Raw genomic sequence first — 22,369 nt, 5'->3', positions numbered from 1 at the left:
AATGTAACCTGGTATCCTGTAGATTGGAAATGACTGCGTAACAGCGAGGTGACACAGCTTATGTTTGAGCAAACGACAACTGGACAGCGGAAAGGTCATGCGTAGCTGCTGACTGCGTCACGTTTTCCCCATCCAAGCCATGGAAGTAGATTCACGAGCAGGATTCGTGATTGCGAAGTTCAACGACATGATCCATGGTCGAAGGTGTTTGAACCACAGTTTATTGGTGGCTATCACGCGATTGGAGGCGGAGCTATAGGTATCAGAATGGGGGTAGGCTTAATAGCGGAACGTTATGTATAGAATTTCTCGAGGCACAATTTTCCCATGTGTTTGGATAACGTGCTGCTATGAAGCCTACCCATTTTCTCATACCTAACCCTAATGCTGACTACGGCCGGCTTACTACGGTAGATGTCGGAAATCGCCTAGTTTCGCCGAGTTCAAATCAAGAAGACGAGTTCAACGGGCAAGTAACCGAGCCTGGTTATCGAGCAACCAGGATACCCCGTAAGCGAGCTATAAGGACAAGCAAAGAGAACTGCTATAAAGCACTGTGCCAAAGCGTAGATGACGACCCATGGGGTCAAGCCTATAATGGTGAACTCGCAACATACGGTGGCCCGAGGTCGTCGACCGAAAAGTGTCCGAGGATGGAGATCGTTGAGCATTTCTTTCCGCCCCATGGCCCGATACAGTGGCTACTAGGTCCGTACGACGCGGGAGTCTACGACATCCGAAGAAAGTTGCGGTGAATAAGGCTCTAGGCCCGGACGGAATTCCGAATTCAGTGGTGAAGGTATCGGTACAGACCATTACGGATACTTTCAGAGTGGTGTTACAAAAGCGTCTCGACTATGGATTTTTCACCAACCTGTGGGAACCGGCGAAGTTGGTGCTACTATCGAAACCTGGGAAACCCCACAGGGAACCCATCGCAGTAATTCCTCATTTATCTGTTGGATACCCCTGGTTCAATTCTAGAGAGGATAATCTTAAACAGACTAACTATCTGCACAGACAGACAGTTCGATTTTTGGAAATGGAGATCCACATGCGCTTATCAAAAGAAGAGGACAGGTGTTCTACATTACGCCGTTAAGAAGATCGAAGTTAAAATTGTCTTCAACATCGCTAGTGATCTACAAGATAATACTAAGCTTTTTCGAAAATCGCGCCTTGACCTACGAAACCGAAACCGGGTTAAGACTACTGCCCTAACAGCACGTGTTCTACAGGGTTCAATTCTTGGACTTATGCTCTGGAATGCCCTTTATAATAAGGTGTAAGCGCTGAAAATACCAGCAGAAGCGCGGGTCATCGCAATTCCAGATAAAATCGTGTTCAAGATCACTAGCAAAACAGTTGAGAAGGTAGAAGACCTTCCAACGATGTCTGTAGAAAGAGTTGGCATCTGGATGTAAGGAGTCAAGCTTCGGATTGCGCACCATTAAACCGAAGTACTACTCGTGACCACGCACATGAAAATTATTGTTGGAGGACACATCACATCTTCGAAACACCAGCTGAAATACATCGGAGCAATGGTCGACAATCGCTTAAGTTTTGGTGTGCATGTCAAATACTGTTGAGATAGTCCGTCGAAGTCGTCGACTCATTGGTGTGAATTATGTCGAACTGCCATGGTCCAAAGAGTAGCAAGAATCGTCCCTTTGTGAGCGTTGCACTACCGAAACTACGATACGGAGTAGCGGCCTCTAGCTCTGCCCAAGAGCTAGAGCGCAACAGATCGAAATCATGTCAAGGCGTAGCAAACTTCTAACCTTCAACGCTTAGAATGTTGTGAATGAAATGTGTCGCGACGAACTTTCATGGCGATTTATCACCGACGAATTTTCGCAGATCATGTGCGATCAGATACGAATCAGGCAGGAGAGAGAATAAACGGAGAGGAAGAGATAGTCAACCTAACTTAACAAGCTAAAGGAATATCTTGGGCCTCTTATGACACCACTAATCAAAAGCAACGCGGTCTTAGGGCGCGCTATTACCCTAATCTGGACTCAAAGGTGAGGTAAGGCTTTGAACGTCTCATGTACTCGGCAACGATCTTTCCTACAGTAAGGAGGAAGAAAAGGGAAAAAGGGTGTATTGTGTAAGTGCAAGATGTAGTATCATAGGTTAAAAACAAGGTGCACATCAAGCATAAGGAGCCCAAGGTGGTTTGATGAACCCACTCACGGCAGATAGATGTTTCGAGGAGATAGAAGACCTTGCAACGGAGAAAGAGTTGGCTTCTGGATGGAAGGAGTCAAGCTTCAGAGAGCCCACTTTAAAAACGAAGTAATACTCGTGTCGTGACCGACAAAAGAGTTGTCCCGCACATGGGTATTACTGTTGGGGGACACATCACATCTTCGAAACATTGTTATTATTGACAATTTGGCAGCTTGGTCGAGTTTGTTTGTGAGTTCTAACTTTTCGGACCCTTGAGTTCACGGAGAAAAAGACGACAGTTGTTCTTGTTATTTCAGCTGGTTGTACCAAACATCAAAGCGTAGTTGATTTTTTTTTTTGCATCCAACTATAAATATAATATACTCAACTACAATCGATTCTCTACGATTCAACTGTAATGGTATAATTGATTCAATTGTTAATATGATAGATTCAACTACATTTGTATGATTGATATTAGGTATTGAACTATAAATATAGTTAATTCAACTTTATGTTTATGATAGATTATGTGATACTTGAATAAATATATTCACATCCAAACACTACATGTGTTTACATAAGTGTAGATAGTGCAGGTAGCTGGTGTTTACCAATGGAAAAAAAAGGTAATTAGCAAAGGTATAATCGAATAGCATCCATTTGCTTGTATAAATAAACTTGTGACAACATTTTTCCTCCCTTTAGGTTAATTCAATCCAGATGGCGTTTCATCGGAAAGCAGGAATGGTGGACAATGCCAAAAACATTGATCGCTAACAAAATCATATTATTATTTGTAACCATAATCTTTTTCGTGCTTTAAATAAACAAAATATTATAAAACCAAAGCGAAAATAATAAATTAAGGCGAGAAAAATACGAAAAAACAACTGTAAATATAAAGTTAAACGCAAGAGTTCAATCATAAAAGTATAATTTATTCAACCATAATTATAGTTTAATCAACCGTAGCACAATAGTTAAATCTACAATATGTATAGTAGAATGCACAACATAAACAGTAAATTATATTGAAACTTATTATAATTATGATTGAATCAATAATACAATTGTAGTCGAACCTATCATATTTATAGTTGAATGTATAAAACAAATCCTACAAATATAGTAGAATATTTAATAAATAAAGTTGGTCGAGAATCAATCATCAATATGATTGAATTTAAGCGGAATGTTGTTGAAGAAACTATACTTTTTTTTCCTCCGTGTTCTGACCTACGAACGAATCCGAAAACGGGCTACGATTCGGATTCGCAGACGATGTAGTACTTATGATGACATTATTGTTTAAAAAAACAATGTGGCGTTTTCTCATGGCAAGAATAGAATAAAATCGCAAAACACGTACTCGAGAGAAAGACATTTTTTATTCTAAAATATCATTTTCAGAGCCTCGTCAGGTTTTTTTCCTCGTGGCTTGGGTAGAGTCTCATCGGTATTATTTTGATCTCGCTCAAATATCATCCCTGTAACCAGGAGGCAATCCGAAGGAAAGGAGGCCGAAAACAAATCGCTATTCTGTGGTCTTGTGAATGTCTAGGGAAGTTATTCGAAACATTACGACAATCGCTTACTACTGGAGTTTGTTGGATACCGAAGATGAGGCTATCATTTTCACACAATCTGACAATATATGGCCGGAGTGTGATTGGCAGCTTAATAAAATCAGCAGCAATGTCGCCGATTCAGGCTCCGGTAGCTCGGTTTAGCTACCGGCAGTGATTGGGTCGTTAAATCGAACGACCTTACAGCTTCTGCTTCGGATTTTCACTTTTATGGTTCTTTCGCGCGAAAACCAATCTAAAAGCTATTACCTAGGTACTCACAGAGATTCGGGAGTCATATGGCAGTGTAATTTGGATTTTTGTCTCAAGAATATATCAGTGCTACTGGTGTATGCCCGTAATTAAAAAAGAATTAGCAATTTTCCTACCATTAATCGAGAGTGTTTTAGTTTCGAAAATAGAAAACCAGCAACTCAACAACCTCCCGTCAACAACTGCCCCAATCCGCTTCATAAATCGTTTCCGTGACTAGTTGAATTTGAATAAATTCGGCGTCACGAAACAATATCATGCACTCAACATGTAACCACCCTCTCGACAGGAACAAACCTACAGCAAGAACTCCACTCAAAACTTACGGAAATGTTTCCCGGTGCTTGTTTAGCAAAACGCTTATTAAACCTGTATTTCCGGTTCTGGTTGAAAAAAAAAAAAACAGCAAAATGGCGAAATCGCGTGACAAACAATCGAATTAGCAAGTAAACAATCCTAATCGCAAAAATAGTATCTCCTCCATGGTACGGAATTTTTGCGGGCGGGGTTCATAAATCAGAGGCCGGAAGTGGTTTATTTTTATGTAGATTTCTTAAAGGAAGAAATTAGTATTTCCTGAATTGGGCAGATTCCCGAGCATCGGGAAATGTGGCAATGGATTTTCTAAGTAAAAATGGCCAATAAATATTTCAGAGCATGTTTGAAAGAGAAAAGACTATTGTTAAAGCATTTTTTTATAGTTTGGAATAAGTTAACCTAATAATTAATACTGGCTATTTTTAGAAGATTTTGAAGAGAGGTTTTTATAAAAAAAAACAAACACGAACAAGATTAGTCAAAGCCGGAAAATAGATTCTACGGTATTTTAGGTGATTTAACAGTCAAAAGGCAAGGTGGCCGGAAAAAATTCTGTATATTACGAAAAAAAATTCTGACTGCGATTTTCCCTTAAAAATTCTGTGATTTTTTACTGTGGTGGAAATAGCATAAATGTCTTTGAAAAGTCATAAGAAATTGAGTTTTTTTTACATTTTACTCAAGCAAAATAAATTAACAATAAACATTATAGGATTGGTAACAAACATGTTTGTCCAAAACAATGCAATGGATTCAAAATTTGTGTTGACGTAAAAAAACTGTGTTTGGAATACGTACGAAATTCCAAAAATCTGTAAAATCTATGGATATTTACAAAATTTTGTGCTCTGTGGCACAGATTCTGTGATGAAAATTTGTTAAAAATTCTGTGAAATCATAGATTTTTCTGTAATTTCGGCAACCTTGGAAACAGGTTGAAAATGGATAAATTTTCAATTTCTATGAACGACTGTCAAAAATATCGTTAGAAATCTGAAAACTGTGGCTATTTATAAAAATCGATTAATCTCAATTTTCTTTAAATTAAAGGGAATTCCCGGGAAGGACACTCCTTTTTGAAAATCAGCGGTTTTTAACAAGTTTTACCACATTCCCACCAATTTACGGTTTTAAGATCTTTGCGCGTTCCAATGGATGACAAAATCAGCTACTGAAAAAACTTTCCTTGATCTCTCCTCTCCTTGATAATCTTAAACTAACTCGAATGAACGAAGCATACTTTTTCACTTACTCGAAGATGGCTTGCTAACCGTTTAAAGTTCTTCATTATTCATCTACTAAAATATATTTTGTCGCCGATGAGATTAAAATGTGGTACGAAAAAGCTATTTTTTAAACGGATAAGCGAAACTTGAAAAGAGGAACATGGGAAGTGAGATATGAGAAATGAGACCTGAGAAGTAAGATGTGAGAAGCGATGCGTAAACGTGAGACCTGGGACGTGAGAAGTGAGAAGAGAGACGAGACGCGAGCTGTGGGACATGGGAAGTGAGACATGAGAATGAGATGTCATAAGAGATGATAAGTGAGACGTGGGAAGTGAGACGTGAGGAGTGGGACGAGAGAAGGGAAAAATCAGACAAGCTGTAAGTGAGACGTAAACGTGAGACATGAGCCGTGAGAAATGAGAAGTTAGATGTGAGAAGTGAAAATGTAAAAATGTAAATGTAAAAAAAAAGACGTGAGAAGTAAGATGTGAGAAGTGAAAAATCAAACAATCTGAAAGTGAGACGTAAACGTGAGACGTGGGACGTGAGAAATGAGAAGTTAGAAGTGAAAAGTGAGATGAGACATGAGAAGTGGGACTTGGGAAGTGAGACATTAGAAGTGAGACGTCATAAGAGATGATAAGTGAGACGTGGGAAGTGGGACGTGAAGAGTAGGACGAGAGAAGTGAAAAATCTGACAAGCTGTAAGTGAGACGTAAACGTGAGACGTGGGACGTGAGAAATGAGAAGTTAGATGTGAGAAGTGAGACAAGACGGGAGTGAGATGTAAACGTGAGACGTTGGACGTGAGAAATAAGAAGTTTGATGTGAGAAGTGAGACGACAATGGGAAGTAAGACATGAGAAACTAGACGTGTGAAGTATAATGTTATAAGTGGATCGAGAGAAGTGAAAAATCAGTCAAGCTGTAAATGAGACGTAAACGTGAGACGTGGGACGTGAGATGTAAGATGTGAGAAGTGAAAAATCAGACAAGCTGTTAGTGAGACGTGGACGTGAGAAAAGAGAAGTTAGATGTGAGAAGTGCGGCGAAACGTGAGAAGTGGGACATGGGAAGTGAGACATGAGAAATGAGACGTGAGAAGTAAGATGTGATAAGTGATACGTGGGAAGTGAGACGTGAGGAGTGGGGCGAGAGAGTTGAAAAATTAGACGAGCTGTAAGTGAGATGTAAACGTGAGACGTGGGACGTTAGAAATGATAAGTGAGATATGAGGAGCGGGACGAGAGAAGTGAAAAATAAAACAAGCTGTAAACGTGAGACGTGGGACATCAAAAATGAGAAGTTAGATGTGAGAAGCGATACAATACGTGAGAAGTGGGACATGGGAAGTGGGACATGGGAACTAAGTCATGAGAAATGAGACGTAAGAAGTAAAATGTGATTAGTGAGACGTGAGACATAAGACGTGAGGAGTGGGACCAGAGAAGTGAAAAATCAGACAAGCTAAAAATGAGATGTAAACGTGAGACGTGGACGTTAGAAATGAAATGTGAGATGTGAGACGTGAGACCTGTCTCATCCTAACTTTGCATGTCTCATGTCTCATCTTTAAAGCCTCGGAGCTAAGCTTCTAACAAATTCAAAATTTTCTAATTGTGTTCTTAGAAAAAGGGGCCAAATCGGTAAGGAGTGTATTCGTATAAAATGCAAAACTTTGTTTTGTTGATAACTTTTGAATGCATAGACGGAAATGGATGAAAATTCCAGTGAAGCTGCTTAGTAATGTGATGTGCACATTGGCAAATTTTTGTGATGTTTTTTCCAAATGATTTTTAAGATAGCGTCCAATGACGACATTTTATGACATTAATGTTTAGACATAACGTGCCACATTTATAATGTGTACTATAATCCACTCTTCTTCTAATCAAGGCTTTTTGGATGAAATTCTCTGTATAAAATATGCTTGACCTTCAAAATTATTCAAAAATTTCAATTTGGTCGAAATTATGACAAATTTAGCCGATTGCTCTTCTTCGGTAGAAAACAGCATATTTGAATTTTTTTCACTCCGCCACAGTTTTCGCGAGATGGCACGATTTCAGCTCCAACCAAAACAGAGATTCAACCTTGTAAGACCTATTGAAGTGCTTTTCAGGGAAATTGGTCGATTTTGAGAGCAGTATTCTTTGTATATTAAGCCGTTCATCGTGTCAATCGTTATGAGACATTTAATGATTTGCAACTTCATTGGATCGTCAGCCTCCTCGAGTACTAGACATGATTTTTTTTTTCAATTTTTCTACTTCATTATCATCGGAACATCCAGACGAGGCTAGTCAATGGAAAATTTCTTTCTGGAAACCCGCCAGGCATTACGGTATTTAAAATCTATCTCTTCACTTGCGGTCCAAATATTTTGCGAACGATTTGACCACCGCATTTGGTTGATTTCACCGGTTGACAACTTTTTCACCTTGTAGAGTAAAAGTTAGGCCTGTTTAGTAGTCAGCTGGACAAACCAGTCAGAAAATTTTATCTTTTTTATCACTTCCTCTATTGAAACTTTTGGATTGCACTTGATAAATACTCTGACATTCCTTAATTCATGGAATCAATGATTTTCACGTTTATTCAAGTTTTAGCTCATTGTTAGATATTCAGCTGTTTTTGGGTCTTCCACTGGGTCTTTTCTGAATTTTTCTCGATCCTGTCCAAAAAATGTTGTCTATGAGCTTTTGTATTCGACAATATTTAAAAAACCACTTGACAGATTGTCAACGAATTTAGTACACGTAAACATTGTATTACTAGGTAGCATTACTGAAAATTTTATCAAATTTCATTCATGCTCTCAAAAGTTATTCACAGATCTAAGTGTTGATTTTTTTTCGAATACACTCCTTAGGGATTGATTGAATATAGCAGAAGTGAAAAGCCTAACTTAGTCCACACTAGGCACCTTGAACAGCGAATTTTGTTTTGAGCTGAACTTTGTCTGTTTGTTGTTGTTGGAAATATGAGAGGGTCTAAAATTTTCCCGAATAAAATGGGAAACATTGAGACCATCTCGAGACCAATGGTCTCCTAGTGTGGACTAGCCCTAACATAACATCAGCTTCACTAAAAACAAACTCTTACCAGGTTATACAACAAAGTGGCAAGCCATCCGAAAATCATTCGCGGTAGTATTATTCAGCAAAAGGTGCCCATTTAACCCCACCTAAAGGTGCCCATTTTGTACCGTGTTTGTAGAGTTAAAATGCATACTTTCTTGTGAAACGTTCTAGCGGCGTTTTTTGAGAATGAATTTGTATAAAATAAATCGATTTTTGCATCACTCATACGGACTATGAATTCGGGTGCAACAAATGAAAAAAAAAACGCCGCCCCAGTAGGCATCTCGTCTGGTTTCCGTTCCATCGGCGACGCGCATGTTGTTACTTTTGCCCTGTACGATAATACAATTATCTATACCTAGACGCTATAAATAGAGTCGGAAAGCAGCGCAGCGGGTGGAGATTGTTCAATTCCCAGCATGGAAAACCGATCAACGACGATGACGATGACGACGAATGGTTTCGATTCTGTGTTTTTGTTGTTGCGCTTTTTCCCATTCAGCAGCAGCCATCGGAAAATCCATTCGAAAGAGAAAAACGAAACAGCAGTAGCAGCTTAAAACAGTTCTCGCAACCCGGTCTGACCTTTACGAGATGATGAGGGGCAATTTGTGCGAAGCAGAAAATCCTTTCTGCTGTTAGGGGAATTGAGGGTTAATTCGCCCACGTTGAATGGAATCTTTTCCCACTCGAAAATATAGAAAGCTTTCCAGAAGTTTCGAAACCTTTTTTTTAAAAAAAAGGGGGCTTTTCGTCACCAGAAATACACAAACAGAAGCACTTAAATAATTAATAAACATCTTAAACGTTTATTTCTTTAGGCCTTCTAAAGTATGATTTCCCTTTTGGTATATATATATAATTCTTTATTTGAAACGGCTCATACGATTATGTTTTAAGGAGCCAAACTCGTTTACTTTGTTTTTTACAATCGTTTTCTTAGCTTTGCACTTTTTTAAAAGAAAAAAGAAGATAGAAAGGGAAATGTGAAAATAAAATAGAATTATAGACAAAGATCAATAGCTTTTAGAAAATAGTAGATTTCAAACATGTAGTCCAAATCTAGCACAGCTAGTACATCTCTCACAGGAACGTTAGGTGATTTTCAGGTGATATAAAAACTTTTCTGAAATACATCTTTTTTTCTCCGCGCATTTTATACACGGTTCCCCCCACAAGGTTTCTTTCGGTGCTTCTTGGCTTCGATAAAGCGCGCGTGGAAATGTATGACGTAATTTTCCTTTGCTGATGATACCTCACACAGAAAGACAAACGTCATTAATATCATTTTGTACGAAATTATTCGCTACCGGAGATCGTTTCCCCGACTGCCTCATCATGGTAAATATGATAAATGGGTTCAGAAGCGAGTGGAAATGTATACAGAAAGCGAATGAGTGAGAGAAAAAAAAATCTGATTCTGTCTCTGGAGGGATAAATATCGGATACATAGGTGCAATTTATTTTCCGTTTAAAAATGAACGTTATTGATTTACTTTTTTTTCTGATCGAAAATTGGAGCAGCGAAGCTGAGTTTGAAACGACTGCTGGTGCAAAAAAGACGGGTTGAAAAGTGAAAACTCATTAATAAATATTTGCCTGATAAAAAACGAAGGGAACAACATCTGGGTGGCCTTCTTCTGATCTGTTATTTTTTATTTGGAAATATTCAAACCACGATTGAAAGCACTTTGAAATTTTACCCTCTAAAATCCATTTTTTTAATATGATCGTACAGTGGTTTAATAATACGATTACAAGAAACTTTTGAACTACGAAAATTTCATCGTTGAGGATTTATATTTATACATTTTTGTTTCAAATATTGAATAAGCACAGAACCTAAAAAAAAACTTAATTTCCGGTTCTTTCGGTTTATGTTGATAAACAGTTTAAAAGAATTTTCCTTAATTTAAAAAGATTTAAGACAGCATCATAGCTTAATGTTTGTTGATTGTTTGTAAATTGTTCTACAAATAATTGAGATATTCCAACCAAGGTTGCCGAAATCACAGAAAAATCTACCTTTCACAGAAAATCTAGATTTCACAGAAATTTTCAACAATTTTTCATTACAAAATCTGTGTCACAAAACACAGAATTTTGGAAATATTCTATGATTTCTTAGTTTTTTTTAATTTCGTACGTATTTCCCAAATTAAACGGTTACCGGGAATAAACCGGGAAGTGAGATGTGAGAAATGAGAAGTGAGACGTGAGAAGTGAGAAGTGAGAAGTTGGAAGTATCCGTGAGAAGTAAGGAGTGATAAATGAGATGTGAGAAATGAGCCGTGAAAAGTACGAAGCCGAGAGAGGTGAGATATGAGAAGTGAGACGTGAGAAGTTAGGACTGAAAAGTTAGATGTGAGCCGTAAAAAGTGAGAAATGGGTCGTGAGAAGTGCGAAGTAAAACGTGAGAAATGAGATGTGAGAAATGAGAAGTGAGACGTGAGAAGTGAGGACTGAGCAGTGAGAAATTGGAAGTAGCCGTGAAAAGTGAGGAGTGATAAATGAGATGTGAGCCATGAAAAGTGAGAAATGATCTGTAAGAAGTTAGACGTAAGAAGTGTAAACTGAAAATTGAGACGTAAGCAGTGAGAAGTGGGACGTTAGTCGTGAGAAGTGAGACGGAGATGTGATGCGTGAGAAGTGAGCCGTGAGAAGTGAGGAGTGAGAAGTGAGATGTGAGCCATGAGAAGTTAGAAATGAGTCATGAGAAGTGCGAAATAAGGCGTGAGAAACGAGAAATGAGCCATAAGAAATTATCCGTGAGATGCCGTGAGGGCCGTGAGATCTGAGAAATGAGCCGTGAAAAGTGCGAAGCCGTGAGAGGTGAGATATGAGAAGTAAGGAATGAAAAGTTTGATGTGAGCCGTGAAAAGTGAGAAATGAGCCGTGAGAAGAGCAAACTAAGAAGTGAGAAATAAAAAATGACATGTGGGAAGTTCGAAGTGAGATGTGAGAAATGAGAAGTGAGGAGTGGGCAGTGAGGAGTAGCCGTGGAAAGTGAGGAGTGATAAATGAGATGTTAGCCATGAGATGTGAGAAATGAGCCGTGACAAGTGCGAAGTTAGATGAGTGAAAAATGAGAAATAATCATTGAGAAGTGGGACGTTAGACGTGAGACGTGGGAAGTGAGACATGAGAAGTGAGCCGTGAGAAGTGAGACGTGAGAGGTGAGACGTGAGAAGTAAGTCGAGAGAAGTGAGGAGTGTCAAGTGAGATGTGGGCCATGAAAAGTTTTAAAAATGAGTCATGAGAAGTGCAAAATAAGGCGTGAGAAATCAGAAATGAGCCATAAGAAGTGGGATGTGAGAAGTTTAATGTGAGCAGTGAGACATGAGGTGTGAGGACTGTATATCGATTCATGATTAAATTATGTTATTCGTTGAAATAGAATTCTGGAATGTTGCTACACTAAGGTTGCCAGAATTTTTTCAGCACGTATCCGGGCCGGACAAACCGGGCAATTTTTATATAAAAACCTGGCAAAATCCGGGCATTCGATTTCAAATTGACGACCATAAATCCGGGCAATATCCGGTCAAATTTTCTCAAAACTCAGAAATTCCTCAACAAAAATTAAGAAAAAAAAATAAAAAAAAAATTTTCATCAAAATTCATTGATAGATTTTGAACCGTATTTTAGGCTTCCAAAAAACCTGAATCTATCATATTCATTGTTGATTGCGTAAGGCAATCAGCAGTTTGTAGTTGGATCTATAATATTTATTGTTGAATGCACAAAATTAATCATTCAACGATAGTTGATTGAAACAATACATATATTATATTGTGGAATGTATAAAATCAATCAGTAGTGTCAGTAGAAATCAATCAGTAATGTATTGTTGAAATTTTGATATTTATAGTTGGTCAAGAATCAATCAGAATTACGATTGCATATTAGTGGATTATTGGTAGAAATATGATACTTTTTTCTCCATGTATGTACTAAAAGATTGATCTGCACCTGCACTTTGAAATCATCCTAGTTTTATTAATGCGAATTGATCTGAAATTTCAACCTGCTCATATACCGTGACCAACATTATTGGGGACGACATTTTCCCAATCATTCCCTGACCAATCGGTTTAGGGACTTTGGAAGTTTATTGAATCGTGGGTATCGTAAATTACTAAAACATCTTGCCCAATGATGAAACAGTTCGTAGTCATCCCAGCCAAACGTATTTCTCGGTTTTGGTCCACAGCTTCCACAGCTCTCAGTTTTTTTTTTCTAGAATCTGAAAAAAAAAACCAAGCGAATTACAACCGATGTGTGGGTTCATTCATTCAAGATTGACTGTCACCAAAGTGGTTGCAACGTTCTCTTCAAAGGAAATCGTCCGATTCAAAGTTCACCGGGCCATGTCGTAAAGTTGCGGGCAATTTGCAATCGGTCACAGGTGCATCGGCACGGGAAAATTCGATTGGCCCATTTGTTTTATTTTCACTTTCGTCAAATATGCATGGGGCAGCATTATGAAAGCAGCAGCAAAAATGAAATTTTAGCTAGTTTGTGTTTTTCCACTGGAAAACTTATAACGTTGCCCCGGGTATGCTGCCGGTGTAAAAAAGTGACTTGCATACTAATTAATTCAATTTGTCAGCGAACTTGTGAACTACAAGTCCATGGAATGAATTGAATTTTCATGTCTTTCGTGGCTGTTATGGTACGGAAAGAAAGGGCATTGCCGTATATTACAAGGCTGCAGCTGGTCTAAAGAATATACAACATCGGAAGGCTTACAAGGTGAAGATCGGTTGTAAACTTTTGTCGCTTCATTAGGCTCGTTACATTGAAGGTTATGTTTAGATATCTTTAACGGACAACGCAACCAGCTGTTGTGAATAATTGCATGGAAATTTTAGTAATTAAATCGTGAGTGAAAGAATTTTTCAGTTTTTATGCACCAATCTTTTTTGTCAAATGGTTTCTGTCTCTATTTTTTTTTTTATTGTACCTTATTGGTCATCTAAGTTTTACTTGTGATTTTTGTCCATTAAACTTGTTTTTAAAATTGAATTGAATCCGTGCAGGGTTTTCGTTTGTGGAACAAACTTTCCACAACGAACCTGACTCGGGATATTTTCTTTCGGCTCAAAGTCAGAACCAGACTCGTGGTTGTCGCTAAAGGGACACAACCATTGCCACAAGTCAGGCTTGTGGCGTTTGCTCAAGGGAACTTATTTTGGGGCACAAGCTAAACCCGTTTGAAACGCAAGCTCTTTACTATAACTAGTCTGACTGGATTATGTTTTAGCAACAAATTTTTCGTGACGAGTCAGGCTCGTGGTTATTGCTCAAAGTAAAAATCTTTCGCCGCAAGTCAGGCTTTTGGTTTTTAGCTTCAGGCACTAATTGTGATCAACGAGTCTGGCTCGTGGATTCCATTAAAGGCACACATTCTTTGTCACGAGTCAGACTCGTGGTATGAGACTTAAAAACTGTTTATAATAATGTGTTGAAACTTACGGTTTCCTATCTATTCCTTCGGCATCCGGTAAAAGCAGCAGAAGATTTTTGCTGCCACGAGCAGAACCAAAACATTGTTTGTTTTTGTTCCTCTTGCTATATCCAGTTCGCAATTGATAATTGCTGGGAACAATAGGATGTTGATGATGATGACAGTAAAAATGTTTACATCATCACACGGTTAAGCGGGACTACTCAAACTAGGTTCGTGGTAACGCAAAGGTGTTGTCAGAAATTCTGAGAAGAAGTACTAAATTACTCATTGAGAAATGTTAACTTTCCCGGTTAGGGATTTTGACAAGCGGAAAGTGACAAATATAGCTATCGCTAATGTAATGGATAGTTATTTAAGGACTTGACAACCAAATGTGAATAAAACATTATTCTATTCCAAACACTGAACTTGTGTTGAATGACTAATTTCAACCTAATGTTTTCCCGGTTTTGAAGCAGTTGCAAAATCGTAAAAATAATGATCAAATTGATTTGAAAAACATTATTCCTAAACCCACTTTATGGTCCTCTCTTTGATACGCCTTAGTTTTGTTTTCGTAAAAAAAAATAACAAAATATACGACAACTTGAAGCTTGAATAATTAACTGAGGACTGAGTGGATGCGACAGTTAAAATCCACGTCATCCGGACGAAAGTTAATCTCGGAAGTATTGCATGTAACCTGCTCTTGGGATCAATCATTTTTTCATGATGCCCTTCCACTTCCATCCGGGAACGAACGGAAGAAACTGTTTACGTAACAGAGTGACGTCGATTGGGAAAGTCAAACATCTGTGTGTGCCGAAGAGTGGCGCTTCTGTACATGTGACACAAATTTGTTTCTTCTATTTTTCAAGTTGTATTCAGTAACAAATTCCTTGAGCATTTGATAGGAATGGAAACTGAAATTGGAAACACATAAATAACACCACTCGTCAAAGCTTATTTGAAGCAAAAATGTGATTCAGAATAGAAAACTATTCTTGTCTAATCGATTCATTGATTGGCCGCACCATATTTCCTAGAATTCGAAATAGTTGACCTTAACCATACAGGCATCCAAATTCATGAATGAGACGCAAGCACAATAGATTAGAATCCGTGGGAAAATCGAAAAACGCTTTTCGGAACGTCTGTTTATGATCGCAAAGCAGAAGTACTCACGTGCAATATCGTCGGCTGCTGGATGTGATGCCCATTGACAAAGGTGGTTCCGTCGGCATGAAGGGGCGTCACCGTACAGACGCCATCGTGCAGCGATATCAGGCAGTGGCGCGCCTGAATGGAGGGTCCGAACAGCTGCAGCGCATTGGTATTGGCCGAACCGACCTCAATCGGTTCGGAACCGAGCTTGATTCGGCGGCCGCCGTCGCCACTGTGGGTAATTTCGATCAGCATCGGTCCCTCCCGGTCGCCGCTCAGATTGCCACCCCCATTCGAGACGCCCAGCGGCTTTTTCTTCCGCCGGCGCGGCTGCGAATCGGCAGGTCGTCGGCGAACGTGGAACATTATGGATCCTGCAAAAAAGTTGAGAAGAAATTGAAAGGATTAAAACATCGGCAAAGTAACGTCAATGAAAGAAGAAATGTCCATTATTAGTGTTTAAAAAAATCTCAATCAATTTTATCTAATATATAAAGATGAGTTGGACTATATATGTTTGTTAGTTTGTATGCACCTTATACAAATCCACACCGCTGAACCGATCAGCCTGAAATTTGGTACAGAGATGTAGTTGAACCAGGGTAAGGTTTTAGTAATAGTTATGAGCTCCTCCCACCTAAGAGAAGGGACCCTCCCATACAACTTTCGGTTTTATTCACACAAACCAAAAGTCATGGCACACATTTTGCTAACAGATTTTCGTTTCCTTTGGCGGTTTTTTTTTTCACCATCTCCATGGGCCAGGCATTAGTAACGACCATTCAGAGTTCATGTGTACTGGACATTAAATCAAAGCTTGCTGAGCCTTAAGGATTTGAAAGGGGAAACTTTGGCGGTTTTTTTTGTCCTTCTACTGTTCAAAGCACGTGGATATATTTGGATGAAATAATGAGTCTACATTTTGCATTGAAAAAATCAACAAGCCTGTTAGAAATATATTAACTTGAATTGTAGTGGTTTTCAAAGTGCTCTCTACCGCCGCCAAGGGAATTTGAGAGACTACAAAAACGTACAGTGAACTGATCAGTGAACAGTGAATTGTCTTCTTCAGCTGAATAACTTTTAGGAATCAATGATGAAAAACGAATGAACATTTTCTAATAAATTCTAGCATCTAAGAATCAACATATTTTTGGAATCCCCCACAAAGAAAGAAAAATAATAAGATTCTGATCTATAAATTGAATGCTTCGATTTCAACGCGTTGATAGCCGTCGGGGAATTTAAGGGGGGAGTAAGGTCTAACACTTTCAAAAAATCGATTTTTATTTTTTTTACTTTCTTATTGTAAAACATTTTAAGAATGTTGTGTCAAATTTTCAAGTCAATCGAAGCAAAACTGTAGAAATTATAGGCTTTTGTCTCCTCTTATCTAATACTGCAAGAATTCTAGAGCAGAAACTTCAAACGCGTTTTTCTCGAAAGCACATTTTTAAAGTCAGTGGACATCGTCATTTGAAAACTACTCACCGATTCTTTTCAAATTTGGAACATATTTTCTACATATAAAATACCAAACCCCAACGATTTTCTTTTTTTGTTTTTTTTTACTTTGAGGAGATTATACAGATAAAAAATGGAGGATTTTTTCTTGAAAAATCGTATTTTTTACTTCAAACAGCCACAAAAATTTCATAAACATTTTTTTAAGTTAAATAAAAACGTTGGGTTCCAGAAAAACATTTTTTAAAAATATTTTGCTCAGATTTTTTGACTTCAGATGATTCTGTGCTGAGATACAGTGTCCACCGCAAATCCTGTTTTCTAAAAGGCATCCTCGAAAGTGCTCCGTCACCGGCTCATTTTTCAATATTTTTCTACAAAAAAATTACTAAATGTTCTTTTAACAATGCTTTGTATAATGCAAAAAATTTGAATGCATTTGTTTGAACGATAGCTCTGAAAAAAATTCGTGGAAATGGTGTTTTTTTTACCTGTTAGACCCTACTCCCCCCTTAAACGGGGAATTAGAAAATAGATGAGATATAAAAATATCTTGATGAAAATAAATAAGATAATAAATATGACAAATCTGAGATTTTTAGAATTATACAATTCAATTAAATTGGTCACTTTTGAATCATTTTTGGTCATCAATGTGTTCAATTCTATCATCCAATTTTGGAAACTTATGGTAGAACCGTTTAGTACTGCGAATTCAAACACATGATATCTAAGAATTTTAACAGTGATCACCCTTCACCCAAATTATTGGGTTGTTTGTGCCCAAGAATAGAAACATTGATATTTAATTTAAATAAAACCTTTCTCTTAACATTATAATGGTAACTTCAGGTTTAGAGATGATTTGTTTTTGATAACTTCAAAAAACTGTTTGTGGAACTTTCAGCATTTAAGGAAAAGTACTCATAAACTCAGATTCGGAAGTCTCTTTAGAAATTTCTAAGCACAGAAACTTGAATATACCATTGTAAATCGAGATCGTCCATTTTGAAAAGGGGGATGAACTCCAAGAGAAATTTTTATTAGATGAGTGAAAGGAAAGATATAAGAAAAATTATCATTTGAAGATAAAAAAAATAAGGCCAAATCCATTCAAGCTTCCTTGAAAATGGTGGGTGAAAAAAATGTTTTTCATGATAGGATGAATAAGTGTTCATGAGACATTATTTTGAATGTCTTTAAATTAAAACCTCACACCTATAAGTTTTTCTTAAATATGAAAACGATTAACACAGTGAATAATTTAAAAAAAAAACTTTAAAAAGACTAACAAACTTTACATGGCTAAACATGCGCCAAATTTTTAATTATGATGAATATAAAGCTTCCAAAATTTTGAAAAGTCGAATGACTCATTTTGATTTATATTTTATGCGAACCCGAGCAAGGCCGGGTAAAATCAGCTAGTTCATAATATTTTTGTCAGTTTAATACTCGGTTGATTTTCAGAGCTTTGTAATAAAACGTTCAGATTAATTTCCCTCCGCACTTGAAGTTTTGCATTGGTTTTGTTCTTGAATATGGATCTTGAGGAGGAACAGTTGATATGCGTGGAATGCAAAGGTGTTGAGACGAATCCCAAAGCTATTTTAACATGTTCATACTGTTTTACTAATGTTCACCCTCGTTGTGGGAATTTGTTAGGAAGTGCCGCCCGAGGAATGAAATCTCAACCATTTTTCTGCAACTCTAACTGTGCGGGTATCTACTCAAAAAATAGTGGTGACTGGGGATGCGAAATACCCAATCCAATATGATGGATGCTATAACAGAGGACCTAAAATTGGCTGTTCAGGGCGCTGTTGTGAACGAAATGCAGGTGATGAAAGCGGAGTTTAAGGCGGTGACTGCAGCTATTGAGGCATCTCAAGATTTTCTGTCTTCGAAGTTTGACGACATTCAATCAGACTTCAAAGATCTGAAAATCGAAAACGAGAATCTCAAAGCTGAAGTTTCTGACCTTAAACTTTCGCAATCATCACTGGCAAATAAAGTAGACAAACTCGAAGGTAACCTAGATAAAATTAATCGAGAAGCAATCTCAAAAAATGCCATGATTTTTGGACTTCCAATGCCAGATAGTGAAAATACGATGGACCTTGTATGTAAAACGTGTCAGCAAATAGGTTGAAACTAGCAACCTGATCAATTGAATTCCGCGGGTAGATTGCTTTCATCTGGAACAAGAGCTGACGTTTTTGCGCCAAAAAACTTACCTTTAAAGAAATCTCGGTTAAGGAGGAAATATTTAAAAAAAACGCATGCATGGAAAATTGAGTTCTACTGCAGTTGACCCTGACTATCAATCGAACGTGTGGGAACGTTATTTTGAGGGATGAATCGACTCCCCTCTCACTTGAGCTGCTGAATGAATTACGCGAATCTCAAAATTTACTAGGAGTAAAATCTATCTGGCCGGGAAGAGGAGGTGCAATTCAGATTAAAAAAGAAGAAAATTCAAAACCAGACATTGTTGAAAACAGAAACGACTTAAGTCACGTTATGAGCAAGTATTTATTATTGTCCGACAGAAATTTACCTTCAAATGGCACTGAAACACCGGCGCCTAAGCGTAAGAAGGCTTAAAGTTTTTAATTATATCCTAATTTATTATTTTAATTTGTGATGTCTGGATTTTAATTTAACATAATGGATAGTTTAATCAATAAGTTTTATTATGATATTTTAGAATTTAATACTTCGATAACTTGTGATAATTTCAAAACGTTTAGAATTTTTCAGTGGAATATACGAACCATGAACGATCTTGAAAAATTTGATAATTTATTAGAAACTATTGAACAGTCCAAAGTTGTGTTTGATGTAATTGTCATTTGTGAAACATGGCTTGTGAATAATATCTGTTCTTTATATAAAATTCCTGGGTACACATCAATATTTTCGTGCCGCAATCATCCAAATGGTGGGTTGGCCATGTATGTAAAAAATAATCAGAAATTCAAAACTGTTGATAATTTTCATATCGATGGATTCCACAAAATCTCTGTAGAATTGTCCATTAATGGACAAATTATTGACGTGCATGGCATCTACAGACCCCCTCCTTTTCCATTCAATACTTTATGTGATAAACTAGAGTCTCTGCTTTTCGCTTTTCCGGAAAAACATTCTTGTCCTTGAACGTTCCCATTAATACAATAAATAACAATTCTGTGATAAAATATGAAACCCTTCTTGAATCTTTTGGCTTTCCCTGCACAGACACTCTACCTACAAGGCCTAGTAGTGGCAATATTTTAGATCACGTATTATGTAAGCATACCGATGCATCAAAATCTGATGCATCACCACCTTCAATCTTAGCTCAAACGAACAACACTTGAGGTGTTAAGCAAAACTATAATACGACATTCTGTATTAAATGAAAGATTTGAGATTTTTCAGAGGGGAATTGATGTAGTTCTTGATGCTGGTCTGTGCATACAAAATATTATATCAACCTACAACTCATTGCTTACTGCTTGATCGAAGAAAGTAACTAAATCAGTAAAACTGAAGGGCGATTACTGCCCATGGATGACTCTTGATTTGTGGACATTAATGAGAATAAAAAACAACTACATCAAAAGAGTTAATAGAAACCCTGAAAATACTCACTTAAGAGAAATGCTCAGCCATATAACGAAAAAAGTTGAATTTTGCAAAAAAAAAACTTATTATGGAAATATTTTGAACAATACACCGCATTCGCAAATCTGGAAAAACATCAACTCAATACTTGGTAGGTCACGTGATAATCCTATTATAAACTTAACTGACAACGATAAGGTTGTAGAAAATCAACTCGAAGTACCGTCAACTGGGGCAACATGCAACATTTTTCAACTTCAATGGCTCCTAAAATCTGAATGCCTACAGATAATCATACCTCTTGTACATCAAAAGTTTTAAGGTTGATGGGACATCAAATTGACGTCGTCAGAAAAATTATTGGTTTACCAGTTATTTTTTAATTTTCAAAAACATGCGATTTCCACCCTACTAAGAAAAAGGGGTAAATTGCAACAAACTCTGTTATTAATGAAAAATCAAATGTAAACGTTTGAAAATTTATATTTTTTTATACATTTGAGATATCATAACGCATAAAGCACCAATTGCAGTAATTTTTGGTTTTGTTCGGATTAAATTTTACATTTTTTCGGTCAAAAATGATTTTAAGAAAAAAAAAAGTGTTAATCTGCTGCATACATTTAGGGGTAAAAATACTACAAAATATTCTATTATCTTAAATCTAATATATAAAGATGAGTTGGACTATATATGTTTGTTTGTATGCACCTTATGCAAATCCACACCGCTTAACCGATCTACTGTTCAAAGCACGTGGTACCAGTTCGAGGCATTTGATTGCAATAATGAGCCTACATTTAGAATTAAAAAAAACTACTCGCCTGTTAGAAATATATAGATAAGAATAGAGGTTGAGAATCTACTAGAATAGCAGTGTGTAAAGTATGGATACATTAATTCATGTTCATTATGAATTGACTTCTTCAGTTGAATAACTATTTGGACTGAAAACTAATGTTCCAGCTTTTAGGAACCAACCATTTTCATATTTTTGGAACTCCTCATAGGGAAAAAATAAAAAATACTGAGCGTTGTAAGTTCGAGACTGCGATCTCAACACTTTGATTGCCGTGTAGGAATTAAATTTACAATAGGAATAAGACAATTAAACGTTCATTTTATGCAATAAGTTAAAACCAAATCCAACGCACGAGACTTTTAGTAATTTAATCTGAAATGTTTAGTTTTATGCAGTTCAATTTCATTTGTCAACTTTTAAATTTTAAGTAATTATTGATCATCGGTGTGTTCAATTCTACCATCCAATTATAAGAAAACTTAAAAAAGCACATTGAAAACATGCAGAGTAAGTCTTTTATAAGGTTTCAGCGGAAATCTATTTAGAAATTTCTAAGTACAAAATAAAACTTAAATGATGGGTAATCCCATCTATGAGGAGATTTTAAAAAGAGGTCGTTAACATTTGTTTACAACCTTAAAACATTGGATTTTCACTAGATAACAGATTCAATTCAAGCTTCCTAAAAAATGGTGGGTGTAAAATAAGGTTGCCAGAATTTTTTTCCGGACGTATCGGGACCGGACAAATCCAGCCAATTTTAATGAAAAACCTGGCCGAATCAAGCATTTGATTTCAAAATGTTCAAACCGATATCCGGGCAAACTTGGTCAAAACCGCGGAATTATTGAGTAAAAATAACTAAAAATATACTTGCAATATTTTTTTTCAACAAATCCCATCAGCAGATTTTAAATTTAAAGTGTTTAAATTGTGAAAAAGCTTTCAAAATTTCAATAAGTCAAACGACTCATTTCGATTTATTTTTTATGTGAACCCGAGCAAGGCCGGGTAGAATCAGCTAGTCATGTAAATAAATCTTAGGATGGAGAAAATTTTAATGTTAACAAATGCATAATGAAAAACAATCATGTACCAGCATATGGAAACACGATTTATGAGATTTAGTTCTGATTTACATTTTGTTGCCTTTTGCCCCAGTCAGCTAACTGAATTATAAAAATATTTATTTAAAAAAAATTCGTGAATGTAAGAAAAATATTTA

General features: G+C 36.9%; 1 protein-coding gene across 12 annotated transcripts in view; it reads right to left on the bottom strand.

Moving 5' to 3' along the window:
* The window catches only part of LOC129747201 (afadin), a 161,141-nt gene that overhangs the window by 85,196 nt on the left and 53,576 nt on the right, over positions 1-22,369 (bottom strand). For all 12 annotated transcript variants that reach the window (XR_008737565.1, XR_008737576.1, XM_055741387.1 and 9 more), the window contains one exon: positions 15,288-15,640. Coding sequence is in view for 10 of the 12 variants with exons in the window: in XM_055741387.1 (XP_055597362.1) it covers positions 15,288-15,640 (353 nt within the window). In the remaining 2 variants the exon portion in view is untranslated. The remainder of the gene's footprint in view (positions 1-15,287; positions 15,641-22,369) is intronic.

Source organism: Uranotaenia lowii, chromosome 1 (assembly GCF_029784155.1).
Source record: "Uranotaenia lowii strain MFRU-FL chromosome 1, ASM2978415v1, whole genome shotgun sequence".
Classification (NCBI taxonomy): Eukaryota; Metazoa; Arthropoda; class Insecta; order Diptera; family Culicidae; genus Uranotaenia; species Uranotaenia lowii.
This window is presented reverse-complemented; position numbering and strand designations above follow the sequence as displayed.